This window comes from Chiloscyllium punctatum, chromosome 21, assembly GCF_047496795.1.
Source record: "Chiloscyllium punctatum isolate Juve2018m chromosome 21, sChiPun1.3, whole genome shotgun sequence".
NCBI lineage: Eukaryota > Metazoa > Chordata > Chondrichthyes > Orectolobiformes > Hemiscylliidae > Chiloscyllium > Chiloscyllium punctatum.
In genome coordinates this window covers 1,113,619-1,133,553 of record NC_092759.1, presented here as the reverse complement: position 1 = coordinate 1,133,553, position 19,935 = coordinate 1,113,619, and the positions used below count along the sequence as shown (strand labels likewise).

General features: G+C 47.2%; 1 protein-coding gene across 4 annotated transcripts; it reads right to left on the bottom strand.

The window, feature by feature from the left end:
- Nucleotides 1-1,423: 1,423 nt before the first annotated feature.
- bacc1 (BPTF associated chromatin complex component 1) lies at nucleotides 1,424-19,681 on the bottom strand. Of its 4 annotated transcripts, none has more exons than XM_072591423.1 (6): nucleotides 18,623-19,657; nucleotides 15,981-16,075; nucleotides 7,550-7,651; nucleotides 4,093-4,307; nucleotides 2,955-3,059; nucleotides 1,424-1,761 (listed from the first exon to the last, which is right to left on the bottom strand). In XM_072591423.1, the coding sequence occupies exons 1-6, from the start codon at nucleotides 18,641-18,643 to the stop codon at nucleotides 1,757-1,759; spliced, it is 543 nt and encodes a 180-aa protein (XP_072447524.1). In that variant the 5' UTR covers nucleotides 18,644-19,657; the 3' UTR covers nucleotides 1,424-1,756. The 4 variants fall into 4 exon arrangements, with proteins under 4 accessions (XP_072447524.1, XP_072447523.1, XP_072447522.1 ...); XM_072591422.1 differs by having other exon boundaries at nucleotides 1,424-1,656; XM_072591421.1 differs by having other exon boundaries at nucleotides 1,424-1,765; nucleotides 18,623-19,654.
- Between the last annotated feature and the right edge of the window lie 254 nt (nucleotides 19,682-19,935).

Sequence of the window (19,935 nt, the reverse complement as noted above, 5' to 3'; positions counted from 1 at the left end):
CAGGAGTAGGAATGAGCCAGTCATCACTTTGTGCTAGCTCCACCATTCAATACGGTCTTGTCTGACCATCTAACCCCATTCCCACCTTCTCCCCCATTCAGTGAGGATATTATGGCTTTAAGAGGTTTATCTTGTCCTGTCTTTTTTTGAACAGAGGTTTTAAGGCAGTGGCACCAAGCAGTCAACGCAGAGTCACGAGAGTAAACAGCTTGCGAGGCCTCAGTTTTCTCTTCAGTGGGAACAATAGAAGCAGCCTGAATGGGTGTAGCCAAGCTCTCTCAGAAGCAGATTTGCTTTTTGTTAAGTTTTTCAATAGCAATGTCAGTAACAGGGGCAAAGATGGTGCTAGACTTGAAAGGGTGCAGAAACAATTCACAAGGATGTTGCTGGGATCAGAGGGTTTGAGCTATAGGGAGAGGCTGAATAGGCTCAGGCTGTTTTCCCTGGAGAGTCGAAGGGCTAGGGGTGACCTTATCGAGGTTGATAAAAGTTTTATCGTGAGAGTCAACGTCTTTTTTCCCCCCCAGAGTAGGGAGGCCAAAACTAGAGGACATAGGTTAAAGGTGAGAGGGGAAAGATTTAAAAGGGACCTAAGGAGCAACGTTTTCACCCAGAGGGTGGTACGTGTATGGGATGAGCTGCCAGAGGAAGTGGTGGAGGCTGGTACAATTACAGCATTTAAAAGGCATCTGGATGGATATATGACAAGGAAGGGCTGAGAGAGATATGGGCCAAATGGGAGCAGATTAATTTGGGATAGCTGGTCGGCACAATGAGTTGGATCAAAGGGTCTGTTTCTCTCTGCTGCATGCCTGTCTGATTCTAAAAGTGATCCTCCTTTAGGTCCAATGACACACTTTCTTACTACAAAACACAGTCATTGCACAGACGTATCCCCAGGTAAGGGACTGAGAGTTACCAGTCGGTGTACAGTTATCTCTCCAAAAGAGAGGGGGACTCATTCACAAGCTAGTCACAGATACCTCCCGAGAGAGGGGAAACTGAGAGACACCAGTGTATAGGTATCTCCCTGAGAGAGACAGGGGACTGAGAGACATGAGGCAGTGTACAGATATCTCCCTGAGAGACAGAGAGGGGACTGAGATGTAGCGTCGGTACAAATATCTCCCCAAGACTGAGTTGGATACCTGTCAGGGTGTAACAATCTCTGAGCTGGACAGACTGAAATGTAGGATAGGATGAGAAATTCTTAGTTGATCTTCGAAACTCATTCAAGTCTGGCTTGGCTGGTAGCACCCTCACTTCAAAACACTCAGTTCTGAAAGGAACTGAAGTGCATAATCTAGGTTGATAGTCCAGCACTGCACTGAGGGGGAAATCAGAGGAGCAGTCCTTTAAATAGATGGAAAAACAATTGAATTAAGCAGACGCAAATAATGTTATGCAGATTGAAACAGAGGGATGTGAAGTATTTTGTCTTTTATTAAGAAATCCATCTATACCTGCAACACTTCTAAAACAAAATCCCTCAAAGCTGCCAGGTGTGAAAGCTGGTTAAAAAGTCCCAACGGTGTTCTCCAGGCAGCATGATCAGGTGGCGATGGGCATCACAGCTGGGAGTCTGTCGTCCTGACAACTCAGAGAGCGGGCATCGGTCCGAAGCGGTATACCTCTGGAGAGACCATCAGGGGGACACTGAATGGTGGAGGAGAGACAGAGAAAGAGGAGGAGATGAAGGTTCAACGAGACAAGAGCGTGGTGTCCGAGTTGTTCATGATGAGACTGGAATCGAGGGTCAGACTGTCTGAAACAGAGACAGATAAAATATATAAATGCAGACCAACAAACAGGGATTACCCGACAGCAGGACAAGCTGGTTCACAGCTCATTTCCCTCAACACTCCCCAACAACGAGACTCAACTAATTAAACCCCCAGACACCACTAATACACTTGCATTGAACTTGGCAAGCCTCCTTCTTCATGGCCTTTCAAACCTGCTGATCTTCCCAAGCGAGAAGGAAAGGGGAGCAGATGCACAGGAATGCCACCATCTTCTGAGCCGCACGCCATCCTGACTCGGAACCATACTGCTGCTCTGCTGTCACTAGGTCAAACACCAGGACAGCCCAGAGGATCACAGCTGTCCAAAGGGCCGTTCACCAGCAGCTTCTCGAAGGGAGTGAAGGATAGGCAACAAACACTTAAATAGCTGTCAGTGATGCCTACATCCTGTGAAAGCATCACCTGTTTAAAAGCCCTATGCTAGTGTGCAGCTTGCTGTTCCCAATAACTCCATCTCCGGTGAAATGGTGCTCCATACCTTTCACCAGTCCAAGGATTATGCCTGGAGAGGATGGTCAGGTCAGCAAAGGCAAAGAAAACCAACTAGAATCTCCTGGGAAGGGATCATGTGCGCAAGAGACAGAAGTACGTGCATGTGAGAGTGAGTGCCTGCATATGTGAGAGAGAGAGAGTGAGTGTGTGAGAAAAGAGAGAGAGTGTGCGAGCATGCGAGCAAAAGAGTGCGTGCGAGAGAGAGCACGTTCAAGAGAGACAGAGAGAGAGCGCGTTCGAGAGAGAGAGAGAGAGAGCGCAAGAGAGAGAGAGCGAGAGAGTGCACGTAAGACAGCGTGCACGTAAGACAGCGTGCACGTAAGAGAGCGTGCATGAGATGGAGGGCATCTGTGAGACGGAATTCATGTGTGCGTGAGTGAGACAGCATGTGTGCATGAGACAGAGTGCATGCGTGAGATGGAGTGTGTGTGCACATGTGAGCATGCGTGAGTGAGGCAGGGTGCATGGTTGCGACAAGATGCATGCATTCGTGCGACAGAGTGCCTGTGTGAGAGGGAGACAGTGCGTGTGTGACAGTGCATACATGAGAGAGAGAGAGAGCGAGCAAGCATGTGTGAGAGATTGCGTGCGTGCGAAAGAGAGCCCACCCTCCACATCTCGCAACCCCTCCCCCCACCACTGAAGAGCAACACGTACCCTGCTCGAAGTTGAGCTTCTTGGCTGGCGATCCATCTCCAAGTCCTTCGATGTCCACCAGGTCGCTGTTGACGTCTGAGTCATTCAGGGCGCTGAGCGTCACATCTTTTGGGAGGGTGGGGCGGGCAGAAACAGATAGAAAATGTGACACCCACCGCCGCACAGGAATTGCTGAACCACTTTCCCAACAAAACTCTCTACAAGTCTATCACTAACCACTCCATGTTCTCGGAGGGGGGTCAGCGTATCCACTCTCAAAAATTCAAAGCTTTTGTTTTGAAAAGAAATAAAAGAGGACGCAAAATAGTGCAGAATTTAAACAGAGGTTGGCGGAAACCAATGCCTTTCAGAAAACAAAAGGGGTTCGGATTTCTAAGGTCTGCTTATACTGACATTTGAATCTTCCACCCTGGACAACTACGATGATATTATGGCGTTAAACAGGTGTATCTTAGTCTTTTTTTTTGTAAAGGTAGGTTTTAAGGCAGAGGTTCTCAGCTGTCTTAATAAAAACTTGTAAACAGCTTGAGAGACTTAGGGTTTTTATTTAAAATGAAGGTGGAACAATAGAGGCAGCCTGGATGGTTGTGGTCAAGCTCCCACAGAACCACAACTTTTCGTTTTAGCTTCCCAGTAGTTGCCGCTGGGGTCTTGAAGAAGTGGAAGCTGTTTTTGTCCCTCTCGGTGGGGCAGAGAGTATTCAGTTCTCAGTAATATCATGGGGAAATCTGATTATGGTTCCAGCTAAACACTGGGGATTCTCTTCCTGCTGTTGGAGTTACACTTGAGAAAATCCAGTCCTGATTTTGCCTTTTGTCAAAGGTGTGTGTTTCCAGAATGTTACTATATTAGAACAGTTACTGTTTGGTAGCACAATAAATCTATTGTTCCATTAGGTTTTCCCAATGGAGTTGTTATCCTCTTTCTTTTGTTGGTGTTTTAACTGTGGAGCATGAATAATGTGTGTTTTGCTTCAAATCTGGTAGTCTGAGCGACCCCAAAATGAAACGCCTGGCATTTGCCTGTAAAATATGCAAACGTTAAGAGTCTGGGCTATCTTCTGAATATATGCTTGAGGGGATTTTGTTCTGGTCCATAACATGACGACCCAAAACAATACATTACTCCCTGACCTTACCGGATGTCTTTTGCTTCTTGACAGCTGATGGATCTGTGGGTGGGGTGTTCCCGACAGAGGCTGCTGCTGCTGACGCTGCTGGAGGTGTGGTTGGCGCCGAGACTGCTGCCCCCACCGTCACTGCCTTCTTCTGCATTTTCTTGGGGGACTCCGAGGGGAGGGGAACGCTGCTGTCCTCATAGACTTTGCGTTTGACCGTGGTCTTGATCTGGGCGCTGGGAGGGGCAGAGGGCAGAGGGTGAAATGTTAGGACCAACACGGCGGTGGGCAACTTGTCAAATGCCGCAAACGTCCCCACTGCCTGTGCAGAGAAACTGCCTTTCTATAGCACCTTGCAACGCTGCAGGACATCACATGGTGCTGCACAGCCAATGATCAGATGGATTAGGAGCAGGCGTAGGACATTCAGGCCCTCGATAAGGTCATGGTTGATCTGACTGTAGTTTCAACTCCACATCCCTGCCTCGTGTTAGCCCATGCTCCTGCCCAGCGTTACCCCACATCCACGCCTATCATTGATAACTGTTTAGATTTTAGATTAGATTCCCTACAATGTGGAAACAGGCCCTTCGGCCCAACAAGTCCACACCGACCCTCCAAAGAGAAACCCACCTAGACACACCTCCCTCAGACCAACGCACTCAACACTATTGGTAATTTAGCATGGCCAATCCACCCTAACCTGCACATCTTTGGACTGAGGGAGAAAACCCACGCCGACACGGGGAGAATGTGCAACCTCCACACAGACAGTCGCCCAAGGCTGGAATTGAACCTGGGTCCCTGATGCTGTGAGGCTGCAGTGCTAACCACTGAGCCACCGTGCTGCCCATTAACTGCCTTATTAACCTATCTACCTCTGTCCTAAAAATATTCAATGACCTTGAGCATTTAGGAGGTTTAGAAAATCATGAGGGGCATGGATAAGGTGGATAGCAAAGGTCTTTTCCTCAGGATTGGGAGTTCAAACCTAGAGGGCATACTTTTAGACACAGAGTGGTTTGGTTGTGGAACCAGTTGCCTGAAGAAGTGGTACAAGTGGCAACATTTAAAAGACATTTGAACAAGTACATGAAAATGAAAGACAGAAAGGTTTAGAGATAGGTAGTCAGAGGTAGGAGAGGTCTGATCCTATTCTGAAGTGTTTTGAGAACTGCCGAATCACAAAGGCAAAAAACAAATTAGTGCCAAGGGTTAGCTGCATTCCTTGAGCAAATGTTTGGAAAGAATCAATAGGCTCGGTGCATTATTAGGGAAGATAAAGTAATAAATATTGTCAACATGATCTCTAAAAAAACAAACCATTTGCACAGGAGAAAGTTTGTAAAAAGAGGTCACAACTAGAGAAAGATAAACAATTGAAACTTAAGTGTAGATGTAGATAACTTGAACAATTTTATATCCAAAGATCAAGGGGAGAGTGGCAAAGGCAGGTTACAAATGTGGTTCTCTCCTCATTGCTGGTGGAATCTAAACAAGTTTTATTTAATGGCTTGATAAAGTGGTTAAATTTCACTCTTCTTAGTGGAATTCCAAAAGATGCGTTTCTTAAGGAAAGACAATTAGTAATGGAAAGTGTTTGAAGTGAAGATAGTAAAGGTTTATTTAAAAAGGAAACTTCAGTTTAAAATTCACCTACAGCAAGTGAATAGCAGGGAGCGAAAACTGCAGTTGCAAATCAGAAGGTCTGTTGTCTGATCTCTCAGGTTGAAGTGAGAGAGGGGTTGTTCCCAATCTGTCAGCTGTGTCACAGTAACTTTACAGTCGAGTTGACTGTAAAGACTTTAGAACAATTGGTAGCAGTTACTATCCTTCCCAAACTGCCATGCTAAAGTTAGTACAGAATTTGGAAGAGCTCTAAGTGAAAAACAACAATTCAGGTTATTGGTGAATATAGCACTTCAGCTGGCCATTATTTGGGAAAGACTAAAACTGCCAGAGGCATTGTAAGATCCCAAAGGCAGGTGACGGGGGTATCTGGTAGACATCGTGAGATACTGGGAGAACCTAGGGCTGTCCATACAGTTGTTGGTGATTGATCGTACGCTTTTACTGAATTGAATGTATAACTTAGGGGGATGTGGCTAACAAGGACGTCAGTGTTACTTGTAATTATTGTAACGCGAAAGCTATTAAAATGTTGTATTTCACTGGGGAACTGCAGAGTGTCACTGACCTCCAATCTGAGCTATCATTAAGAGGGCATGCGAAGGCCAGACTTGGGTTTCTCCAGCTTCTCCCACATATGTAGCACTGGAACTCTGAATAAAGATCACTTGAGCTAAGAAACACAGGACTTATGACTCCTCTTTGGTATCTCTCTCACTAACACTATGGAAGAAGTTTACCCTGAACCTGGGCAGCAGGGTACCTCACTGGTTCGCACTGCTGCCTCACAGCACCAGCCATTCCACCCTCGGGCAACTGTCTGTGTGGAGCTTGCACATTCTCCCCGTGTCTGCGTGTGTTTCCCACAGTCCAAAGATGTGCAAGTCAGGCAGACTGGCCAGACTATATTGGCCCGTAGTGTCCAGGGATGTGCAGGTATAGGAAAGGGTGATGGGTTTGGGTGGGATGCTCTTCAGAGGGGTGGTGTGGACCCAATGGGCAGAATAGCCTGCATCAACTCTGTCAGGATTCGTTGATTCAATGAATTCTCCAATGGATTTCTGGGTAACTGGCCTACCCAACAAGTTCCTCTGAGTCTAATCTATCGAAATCTTTCACAATTTAAAGACCACAATAGGATCAGCCTCTCAGCCTTGGATTTTCAGGAAAAAGAGGCGCTAAGAAACAAAGTGCATTCAGGCATGCCAGAGTCATGAAAAAGCACTATCTAAATGCAAGTCTTCTTTGATTGTATCATCAAGCTCCTTTTGATGCAAGCTCAGCGATCGGATTTCCGGTCAGTCAATCCTGTCTGCTGGTCGCCCTTTCTCAGAATGCTGTTTATTCCTACTATTCCTTACATTTGCCCTGTTGCCCTGTAAGTGCACCCAGACATGACTGCTCTCAAGGCAGGAGGGCCTTCAGCCCATCTTGGATGCTTGACCATTCATCTAGATCAATCTCAATTCCATTTGCTGCACTCTCTCCAAAATGCGTTCAGCTTGCTTCAAGAGTTTATGAAACATTTACAATCTGCTGTGGAGTACACAGTCTGTAAATACTGCAGCCACCTTTGCTCATTCAGTTTTACAACTCATTCAGTAGCCAGCTTGTACCCGATGGTAAACCTCTTTCCACGCCTCGGAATCACACTTACCATCTGCTCTCAATCTAATCCAAAGTCCTTTGCTAATCTTTCACCTTCAACTTTACACTGTAAATTCGCAACCTCAATCATACTCCCACCCCACCGCCCCCAACTCTGGGGCCTAATCAGCCCAGTTATTCCACCCTTGAACACCCAGTCCCCCATCTGTCTTCCTCCCCGCACCACCCCCCCCCGGCTTACACGGTGCGGTCTTTGATGACAGTGCTGATTTTGTTTAAATCCTCTCCGAAGCGCTTCACGGCCGAACGCAGCATCTCAATCTCCGTGTCCGTCCACTTGGCACTGGCGGGAAGAGAGAGAGAGAGAGAGAGAGAGAGAGATGGAGGGATAGAGCGACGGAGAGAGGAAAACAAAAATACTGGGAGAGTCGGGATTGTGAAGAGAGCTGCTGTGACTCCTCGGAAAGGGAAATGGGCCAGCACTGATAGAGCACCCTAGTAATTAAACCTGGGCCAAGGGAGAGGGAGAGGTCACTGCCAGAGGGTGGAGGGTGCCAGGCTGCTGTGTTACAGCAGTAAACCAATTGCCCAGCACAGCCCTGACCATCCTTGCTCAAGAAAGAAAGATCTTAAGAGTCATCGAGATGTACAGCACGGAAACAGGCCCTTTGGCCCGACTTTTTCGCATCGACCAGATATCATATAAAAAAAAATCGGGACCCATTTCCCAGCATTTGGCCCAATATCCCTCTAAACCCTTCCTATTCATATAGCCATCCAGTTGCCTTTTAAATGCTGTAATTGTACCACTTCCTCTGGCAGCTCATTCCATACAAGTACCACATTCTGCGTGAAAGAGTTGCCCCTTATGTCCATTTTACATCTTTCCCCTCTCACCCTAAACCTATTGCCTTTAGATCTGGACTTCCCCACCCCAGGGAAAAGACCTGCCTATTTATCCCAGTCATGCCCCTCATGATTTTATAAACCTCTCTAAGATCACCCCTCAGCCTCCGACGCTCCAGGGAAAACAGCCCCAGCCTATTCAACCTCTTCCCTATAGCTCAAACCCTCCAACCCTGACAACATCCTTGTAAATCTTTTCTAAACCATTTCAAGTTTAACAACACCTTTCCTATAGCAGGGAGACCTATAGGATCATGGACAAATCAGACTCTATGTAATGAAGCTGACAGCTGGACAGATACGGGTCAGGACATTCTTACGCATCTCCTATCATTGAATACTCATCAGGACCTCGGCATTCAAGGTACGAGCACTGCGGTATCAGCTTTGATTTTTGCACTCCGTTGTCAGAAGTGAAGCTGAAACATTCAGACTTTCACAAAAGATTTACACTTGCTTTTTCTCATTTCTCAGAATCATAGAATCTGTGTGGAAGCAGGCCACTTGGTTCATCGAGTCCACACTGACCATCCAAAGAGCATCATAGCCTGACCCAACCCCCTAACCTATCCCTGCATTTCCAATGGTTAGTCAACCCAGCCTGCACACCCCGGGACATTTAGCATGGCCAATCCACCCGAACCTGCACATGTTTGGATTGTGGGAGGGAACCGGAGCACCCGGAGGGAATGTGCAAACTCCACACACAGACAGTCGCCCGAGGCTGGAATCGAATCCGGGTCCCCGGCATTGTGAGGCAACAGTGCCAACCACTGAGCTCCCGTGCCCGCCCATTTCTTTTGTAGGACACGAGCTTACCACCTGAAGTGCCCTCAATTGAGAGGCTTCTTCAGGCATTACATTCAGTAGTTAAAAGTCAACCACATTGCTGTGAATGTTGCACGTTGGCAGATTTTCTTTCACAAAGGGAATTGGTGAATCAGATGTGTTCTTGCAACAGTTGATGGTAGTTTCACACTCACCATTTCATCAATGACTAGCTTTCAATTCTTCGTTTTGAAAACTGAATGTTAAGTTTCACTAGGTGTTGCAGTAGGAATTGAACCTATGTCCCCACGGCATGAAACTTGGCTGCTAGATCATTAGTGCAATAGCGCTGCACGATACCCTTTGACATACTTCCAATAGTTTAACTGACAAATTATTTTATGGAACAAGTTTATTAAACAAAGATTATAGAAGATGATATGGGAGTGTACAATTGGTAATATTAGCTTTGTGATATAGGAGTGTACAATTGGTAATATTAGCTTTACGTTCAAGTTGCCTCTTTGACCCGTTTTGCTCTCATTATCGCAACTATTTTTTCACTCCTTATTTCTTCCCTGGCAACCATTTTCATGGAACATGTTGATTTTCTCGTGAGCAACGTCCTTTATGAACCATAGTGAGGCATACTGGCTCAGGGACAGAATGATTTCTGGAAAGATGGCTTTAATTCTGGGATACCTAGGAATTTTCAAGACCACAAGGAGCACAAGTAGGCCTTTCAGCCCATCCAGTCTGCTTCATCTTTCAATGAGATCATGGCTGATCTGATCTGATCTTATCTGATCATCCGCAGCTCCACTTTCCTACCTTTTCTCCGTAGACTGGAGGTTGGCAAACGTGGTGCCACTGTTTCTGAAGGACGGTAAAGACAAGCCAACGAACTATAGACCGGAGAGCCTGACCTCAGTAGTGGGCAAGTTGTTGGAGAGAATCCTGAGGGACAGGACGTACAAGGACTGATTCAGGATCGTCAACATGGCTTTGTGTATGGGAAATCATGTCTCACAAACTTGATTGAGTTTTTTGAAGAAGTAACAAAAAAGATTGATGAGGGCAGAGCAGTAGATGTGATCTATATGGACTTCAGTAAGGTGTTTGACAAGGTTCCCCATGGGAGACTGATTAGCAAGGTTAGATCTCATGGAATACAGGGAGTACTAGCCATTTGGATACAGAACTGGCTCAAAAGGTAGAAGACAGAGGGTGGTGGTGGAGGGTTGTTTTTCAGACCGGAGGCCTGTGACTAGTGGAGTGCCACAAGGATCGGTGCTGGGCCCTCTACTTTTTGTCATTTACATAAATGATTTGGATGCGAGCATAAGAGGTACAGTTAGTAAGTTTGCAGATGACACCAAAATTGGAGGTGTAGTGGACAGTGAAGAAGGTTACCTCAGATTACAACAGGATCTGGACCAGATGGGCCAATGGGCTGAGAAGTGGCAGATGGAGTTTAATATGGATAAATGCGAGGTGCTGCATTTTGGAAAGGCAAATCAGGGCAGGACTTATTCACTTCATGGTAAGATCCTAGGGAGTGTTGATGAACAAAGAGACCTTGGAGTGCAGGTTCACAGCTCCTTGAAAGTGGAGTCGCAGGTAGATACGATAGTGAAGGCGGCGTTTCGTATGCTTTCCTTTATTGGTCAGAGTACGGAGTATAGGAATTGGGAGGTCATGTTGTGGCTGTACAGGACATTGGTTCGACCACAGTTGGAACATTGCGTGCAATTCTGGTCTCCTTCCTATCGGACTTATGTTGCAAAACTTGAAAGGGCTCAGAAAAGATTTACAAGGATGTTGCCAGGGTTGGAGGATTTGAGCTACAGGGAGAGGCTGAACAGGCTGGGGCTGTTTTCCCTGGAGCATCGGAGGCTGAGGGGTGACCTTATAGAGGTTTACAAAATTATGAGGGGCATGGATAGGATAAATAGACAGTCTTTTCCCTGGGGTCAGGGAGTCCAGAACTAGAGGGCATAGGGTTAGGGTAAGGGGGGAAAGATATAAAAGTGACCTTTTTCATGCAGAGGGTGGTACGTGTATGGAATGAACTGCCAGAGAATGTGGTGGAGGCTGGTACAATTGCAACATTTAAGAGGCATTTGGATGGGTATGTGAATAGGAAGGGTTTGGAGGGATATGGGCTGGGTGCTGGCAGGTGGGACTAGATTGGGTTGGGATATCTGGTCGGCATGGACGGGTTGGACCGAAGGATCTGTTTCCATGCTGTACATCTCTATGACTATGACTCTATAATCCTTAATTCATTAAAAATCTGCGTATCTCAGCCTTGAATGCACTTAGTGACCCAACGTCAACAGCCCTTTGTGGTAAAGAATTCTACAGATTCATTACCCTCCAGGAGAAGAAATTCCCCTTCATCTCGGTCTTGAATGCGTGACCTCTTATTCTGAGACTGTGCCCTCTGGTCTTCGACTCTCCCACCCAGGAAACAACCTCTCCAAATAGAATCACAGAGTCGTATAAGGCACGGAAACAGGGAGTAGGGGAAAAGACACCTACTGTTCATCTTACCTCTGCCCCTCATGATTTTATAAAATTCAATAAGGCCATCCCTCAACCTCTTACGCTCCAGTGAAAAATTCCCAGCCAATCCTTATAATCCAACGCTCCACACCTGACAACATTCTGGTAAATCTTTTCTGAACCTTACATCTAAGGAACAATGATTTGGTTTCTGTAATTTTTATGACTTCACTGCTTAGTTTAATGATTCTTTTGACATGTAGATTAGACGAGATTAGATTCCCTACAGTGTGGAAACAGGCCCTTCAGCCCAACTAGTCCACACCAACCCTCCGAAGAGTAACCCACCCAGATCCATTTCCCTCCAACTAATGTAGCTAACACTATGGACAATTTAGCATGGCCAATTCACCTGACCTGCACATCTTTGGACTGTGGGAGGAAACCAGAGCACCCGGAGGAAACCCACGCAGACAAGTGGGGAAATGTGCAAACTCCACACGGACAGTCGCCTGAGGCTGGAATCGAACCTGGGACCCTGGTGCTGTGAGGCAGCAGTGCTGACCACTGAGCCACTTAAGAGTTGCATAATGGTTTAATTTTTTTCTCTTTTCCCTTGCTGATGGGCCATCTAATGAGTGATTTCAAATGGATCATAAAATTTAAAATGAACGAACCGACCTGATGAAGCAGCAGTTCAGGGAGTACAGGTGGTCTCAATCCACCCGATATTCAACTAAGACTCAACTAACTCAACCAGTGATTAATCTTAGATCTGAGGAATATAAACTTTTGTTAAGCAAAGGTATTAGGTATTATGGGCCAAAGGCAGGTATAGAGTGTTAGGCCACAGATCATTGATAATCTCACTGAATGGTGGAACAGGCTCAAAAGCTGAACGGCCTACCTTGACAAACCCCTACTCCTGACTGGCAATGTGCATGTCTGTATGGCCGCTAAGATTTAGCATAAGGACCCCCAGCTCTGCAGGCCTCGGAGGCCTGATGAAGGGCTTTTGCCCAAAACGTCCATTTTCCTGCTCCTCGGATGCTGCCTGACCTGCTGTGCTTTTCCAGCACCACTTCTCTAATCTTGACTGTGATCTCCAGCATGTGGCAGTCCTCACTTTCGCCTACTGCTGATGCTCACTGCCTACAGATGAAGAGCACGCAAGGCTAAAACAACGAAGGGCAGTCGACCAAATTTGAATGTGCAAACCAACACCAGAGTGGGCAGAGGAGTGGTAGGAAAGAAAGGGGTTATAAAAATGGCACAGTGGGAAAGAGAACTGGAGAGAGCATTGCAGAGTGGAGAATAAAAGACGAATAATGAGAGGAGGCTAATAATGGATATGGCAGAGGCTAGAGTAGGTTCATGTGCATGCAAGTGAATTGAAATTGTTGGCAGTCCACAAAAACAGAATGAAGGTGCTGAATTTATATATCGGATCACTGCCCGCTATTTGTACTCAGGGTCGATATTATCGAACAAGGAACCAAGCCTCCTCCAACTCCAGTAATGCATCGCTTCACTCCCCTGTACCTCTTCAACCATTGCCCAATGTGCACCAAACAACACAAAACTTACTGTGCTGGCCCCAGCCTTCTGGGTCAAGCTTAATGTGTTGTGCCAATCAGCCCCAAACTGTTAAACATGAAAAGGTTGTGGAAAGGAATTACAAGGATGTTGCTGGGGTTGGAGGGGTTGAGCTATAATGAGGCGCTGAATAGGCCAGGGCTATTTTCCTTAGAGCATCAGAGGCTGAGGGGTGATCTTACAGAGGTCTATAAAATCATGAGGGGCGTGGATAGGATGAATAGACATGGATAAGAGTGAATAGACAAGGGTTTTCCACAAGGTCAGGAAATCCAACACTAAAGAGCACAGGCTTACAGTGTGAGGGAAAAGATTTAAAGAGGGCCTCAGGGGCAACTTTTTCACATAGAGGGTGGTACAGGTATGGAATGAGCTGCCAGAGGAAGCGGTGGAGACTGGTACAATTACAGCATTTAAAAGGGATCTGGATGAGCACATGAACAGGAAGTGTTTCGAGGAATATGGGCCAAATACTGGGAAATGGGGCTAGGTTAATTTAGGAATCCAGTCAGCATGGACGAGTTGAGCCACAGGATAGGTTTCCATGCTGACTCTACGTTTGTTGTGGTCACCGGCCTGTGGATCTTGCCGGATCCATGGTGCACTAAATAAAACACTGGGCCCTTGAAGCTAACAGCAAGGGAAAAATGGCATCACAACCACTTGCTAATGCCAGACGAGCGAACAAGGATTTTGTTTTAAAACAAAGATGTGTCAGCAGCTTCAGCTAGGGTTTTTTTTTGTGGCAGAGGGGCTGGCACAGAAATGGTTAACCCACAGGGCTGGGTTGGTAGCCACACAACATAGATAAAGAGGAGGAATGTCTTCAACCATGGCATGGTGAATCTTTGGAACTGTCTACACCAGAGGGCTGAGGTGGTTCAGTCACAGAGTTACGATCTAGACAGAGACTGATAGATTTCTCGATATTAATGACATTAACAGATATGGAGGTAGTGGTGAAAACGGCACTGAGGGAGATTAGTTGTGACCCAATAGAATGTGATCCAGGCGGCACAATGGCTCAGTGGTTGACACTGCTGTCTCACAGATTTGATTCCACCCTTGGGTGACTGCCTGTGTGGAGTTTGCACGTTCTCCCAGCATCTGTGTGGGTTTCCTCCGGTTCCTCCCACAGTCCAAAAACATGCAGGTTAGGGTGAATTGGCCATTCCAAACTACTCAGTGTCCAGGGATGTATAGGCTAGGTGGAAGTGCAGGGTTACAGGGATGTGGTGTGTCTGGATGGGATGCTCTTCGGAGAGTCAGTGTGGACTTGAGGGGCTGAATGGCCTACTTCTTCTCTTCAGGGAATCTATGATTCCAGAATAACAAAGGCTAGAAGGACCAAATGGGCTTTCTCCTACTTCCTATGGTCCTAAACTCTTAGGAACTCGATTAATCAGTGCTGGGGGTAGGAGTGAAGGTAGGAAGAAACCCACTGAAATCAAGAGGAGATTTCCTCTTGAGGAGGAATCCAGAGCACCAGAGATGAAGAGAAATTCTTTCCTTCAGGGGATTGAGAGTTTTTGGAAATCTCTTCCTCAAAAATGGTAGAACCAGTCTTTCAGAATAGTTTTGAGGCAGAGGTAGGTACTTTCTTGGTGAGCGAGGGGGTTGAAGGGTGACTGAGGGGCGGCGGGTACATGGAGTAATCATCAGCAGTAAGCTTACTGAATGGCACAATCGGCTCGAGGGGCTGAACGGCCTCCTCCTGCTCTTTACCATCTACATTTAGGGTGAGTTGGACAGTGCTAAGGAAGAACTACAGGCTAGTATGCAAGTGCACTGGCTGGACTACTTGACCTGTATGTGTATCTGACAGAAGAGACTTCCACTGTGTTAAGATGTCAACTAGATTGTACACATGAAAAGTCCTCGCCAAATTCACACCATCATCCAGCGCCTCAAGGGGTTGCACTTCCCACCTTTCAAAGCTCTTTTCCACCTTCCCAATGGCACAAGTTGTCCTGTCAGCTGGTCACCATATGGCATCATAGAATCCCCACAGGGCCCTTTGGCCCATCAAATCCACACCGAAACTCCGAAGGGCATCTCACCTCGACCCAACGTCATACCCTCTCCCTGTAGCCCTGCATTCCCCTTGGCTACTCCACCTAGCCTGCACATCCCTGGATACAATGGGCATATTCCTGATGAAGAGCTTATGCTCGAAACACAGTTCTCCCGCTCCTCAGATGCTGCCTGACCAGCTGTGCTTTTACAGCGCAATACGTTTTGACTCTGATCTCCAACATCTGTAGTTCTCACTTTCTCCTGGAAAATTTGGGCAGTTTAGCATGGCCAATCCACCCTAACCTGCACATCTTTGGACAGTGGAAGGAAACAGGAGCACCTGGAGGAAACACACACAGACGTGGAGAGAATGTGCAAACTCCACACAGTCAGTCATGCAAGGTTGAAATTGAACCCGGGTCCCTGGCGCTGTAAGGCAGCAGTGCTAACCACTGGGCCACCATGCCACCGTACTGTAGTTAGGTTTCTTAGGAGAGTCACCAAGTAATGCATGAAGGGAACAGAAGTGGGTAATGGGTTGTTGAGACTGAACAGAATATGAGGAGATTATTCGATCCCTCTCTATCATGCCATTTGATCAAGGCTGATCTGTATCTTCCTTCCATGTACTGGGGTGAAGTGTACAAGATGTCTACTTGCCTCTCTCTCTGCCACATCCCTGAAAGGATGTATGGCACATACCACAGAATTGTTGCCAAAGACAGAAGGGATGCATGCCACAGGGTGGACACCACCTTGGTATTCATTCCCAAGCCAGCTGGTCGACAAGGTCCCAGAGGGACAATGGTGAGGACACTTACAGGGGGTGATATACCATAGTGGGGGGAAAAAAGAGAAACATGCCTCCACCTACTTACCCAGCTGGTGAGGAGTCCGCCACTGGGTGCAGCTGCATGGTCAACTCTCCGAGCTTGGTGAAGGCAGCTCCAGCCGCCGAGAAGATCTCGCCCACCTGCAAGGTCAAATGGCGGGAGAGTAAGCTGCAAATGGAATCAAATCAAATCCCTCTCCTCCAACCCAACAGGCAGCAGACTCACAGCAAGATGCACTCTTGACCAGAATTACAAGCAAACTGAAACCTCAAGTTACAGTCCACCGAAACTGAGCCATGAGCTCCCTCTCTCTCTCTGCCCCACTTAGGAACATAGAAAATAGGTCCAGGAGTAGGCCATTCAGCCCTTCAAGCCTACATCACAATTCAGTATGACCATGGCTGAACACATGATCTCAGTATCCCACTCCCACTTTCTCTCCATACCCCTTGAACCCTTTAGCTGCAAGAGCCACATCCAGCTCCCTCTTGAATGTATCGAAAGAACTGGCCCCAACAGCTTCCTCTGGTAGAGAATTCCACCGGTTCCCAACCCTCTGAGTGAAGATGTTCTTCCTCATCTCAGTCTTGAATTGCTTACCCTTTATTTTTACACAGTGACCCCCAGTTCTGGACTTGCCCCAACATCAGGGACATTCTTCCCACACCTAGCCTGTGCAGTCCCAATAAGGTTTTACATATTTCTATAATATCTCAATTGTAATTCTTCTAAATTCTAACGAATACAAGCCCAGTCGATACAGTCTTCCTTCATATATCAGTCCTGCCATCCCGGGAATCAGTCTGGTGAACCTTCAATGGACTTCCTCAATAGCAAGAATTCCTCAGACTAGGAGACGAACACTGTACACAATACCCAAGGTATGGCCTCACCAACACCCAACACCCTCTATAATCGCAGCAAGACATCCCTACTCCTACAGTCAAATCCTTCCATGCAATCAGTGTCAGAAAAGCTTCATCTCGCTTTTGGATGAACAAGTGAATTAGGAGCAAGTGTAGGCCAATCAGCCCATCGCGCCTGCTCAGCTATGGCTGATCCAATTATTCCACACTCCTATCTAAGCCAAACACTCTTTATCCCTTGCTTATTAAGAATCTGACAACGTCCATCTAGTCATTATTTCCATTGCTTGTTGAGGAAGAGACTTGACGGGAGGAAGGGGAGAGGGAGAGGGTGATGGGGGAGGGGAGGCAAAGATGAGTTGGTAGGGGAGAGGGTCGACTTTGTGTCTACTCTCATCAACTCAGCTACAAAAAAATCAAATACAACTTAATGGGCACTTTTCTCAATTCTTTGAACTCCAAGTCACTGCAATAGGATGGCAGGTTGGAAATGTGCCTCCAATCAAAAGCTACAACATGCTTATCTAGTAATAACCTGGTGATTACGAATTGCCAAAAATATTCAACTGGACCAGCCACATAAATACTGTGGTTGCTAAAGCAAGGAATTCAAGAATTCAATTCAGCGACTAGGAATTCTACTGTGTAAACTCACTCACTGACACTCCAGAACCTGCCCACCATCTACAAGACGCAAGTCAAGAATGGGGTAAAATATTCCCCACTTGCCTGGGTGAGCATAGCTCAACGCCATCTCAAATAAACAACCTATTTGTTTGCCACACCATCCGTCATTTTCAACATTCATTCCCTCTAAGACCAGTGCTCAGCAGCAGCAATGCAGGCCATCTACAAACTAGAATTCCTACAGTGCAGAAGGAAGTTGCTCGGCCCATCAAGTTCACATTGACTCTCTTGAGCAGCATTTCACCCAGACCCAGTCGCTCACCATATCCCGTAATGCCACATTTATCATGGCTAATCCACCTAGCCTACCCAGCCCTGGAGACTTTGGGCAATTTAGCATGGCCAATCCACCCTAACCTCCACATCTTTTGACTGAAACCGGAACACCCAGATGAAACTCACACAAACACAGGGAGAATCGACGTTTCGGGCATAAGCCCTTCTTCAGGATTCCTGAAGAAGGGCTTATGCCCGAAACGTCAATTCTCCTGTTCCTATGATGCTGCCTGACCTGCTGCGCTTTTCCAGCAACACATTTTTAAATGTAGATTACACCGCAGGAAGTATACAATGCAAGATCAACATTAATTGAAGTTAGAGACTCCATTCATCACTCTAATAACAGCAGGGAAGAAGCTGTTCTTGAACCTGTTGGTGTGTGTGTTGAAGGTTCTGTATCTTCTGCCTGATGTTCACTCGAGGAATCCAATCCAGGTCCCTGGCACTGTGAGGCAGCAGTGCTAACCACTGAGCCACTGTAGTGCCCCAGCATATTACAGTGATTCACCAAGCCTCCTTAAGACACCTTCCAAACCCATGACCACTGCTATCTAAAAGATCAATGGCAGTAGATTCAGCACATTCAGCAGTACCCGCACATTCTCCCTCCAAACCACTCACCATCCTGCCTTCGAAATGAGCCACCATTCCTTCAGGGTCACTAGGTCAAAATCCTAGAATTGCCTTCCTAACAGAGGTGGGTCTACCTACAACACACGGCAGTGTAACAGTTCAAGAAGGGGCTCACCACATCTTCTGCATGGCAATTACAGATGGATACTATATAGGACACTCAGCCAATGGCACCCACGCAAACAATGAGATGTTTTATCAAATAAGAGTGACTACACGTACCTTGGTCGATGCAGAGGTCATCCTGATGGTGCCCCGCCGAACTCACTACCCACAGTCAGGACAAAAACAATTCCTAAGCCCGTAAGTTTGGCAGAGGAAGGGGTAAACTCTCTTGACTGATTTCCAGAACCCTGGATGAGCCCAAATTTGAACCAGTCGGTGCCAAATAGCCCGACGTGGGGCACAGGGGTTGCTGGCAGGTGGGCGAGGTTGGCAGCACCTGATCCAAGGCAATTCCCCACTTTCAAGCCAAGGGGGACCTGAAATGGTCGTCTTTCCCACCTGCACACCCCACAACCAACCAACCAACCAACCCTCCTGGCTCCTCTTGCAACAACCCCGGACCAGTGTGGTCTGACCTGATGCAACTGGGTCGCACAGCGATTGCCCTCTTGCTGTGTGCAGACTGGAAGAGGGGCAAACCAGAACTAAAATTGAAATGTTTAATTCGCTTTTTGGGTCGGTGTGTGCGAGGGGTGGGAGTTGGTGACTGATGTCAATGCAGGTGGTCCCAATGCAATGCACGTGCAACGTGCATTTGTGAACAGTTTGCTGGCAATTTCTTTTTGCAATGCAATATTTTAGATGCTTTTTATCCCCTCAGGATTTACAGAAGTTGCAATGCAGAAGCAGATGGGAAGGCTCACTCCTCTCCCCCTACAAAACCCCTCTCCAGAGCTTCGATTGACAGCTTATCCCTGAAGGCACAGGGCCAGGTTGCACTTTCCCCCTAGTGCCGCCTCTGATCCACTTCTCCCAACGATTACCCCCCGGCTCCCTCTCTAACTCGCTCTGCCCTCCCCCCTCACTTCACAGGCCAGGGCCCCGCCACCGCCGCGGCCTTTCCCACATCCACCGACGGCCCGCGTCTCCACGGGCAACACACCGTTCCCACTCCGATTGGTCCACATGGATGTCAATCCCGCAGCACCGCCTCTCCATTGGACGGACGCTTTCAGGGCCGCGTGCAGTGGTTGGACAGGACCGGTGTCGATCAGCAACCCTAATCCTGCCTCCCCCTGGTTTCATTGGACATCAACTTCGGACCACCATCCTGATCGGTCCATATCCTATCAATCAATAATATTGGCCCCACCCCTCCGTAATTCTCCTTTCCGATTGGTCAGTGCCGATGACAATCAACAACTCGCATAATTCCGCCCTCGATCGACAAACTGTCTCCTACGGTCAAGTCACGAATGGCGTCCATTCAGTCTTCTGAAAAAACGTCACTGAATCCGAAATATTAACCCTTCTTTTCACTACACAGATACTGCGAGACCCTGCTGGGTTTACCAATGTCTGTTTGTGCC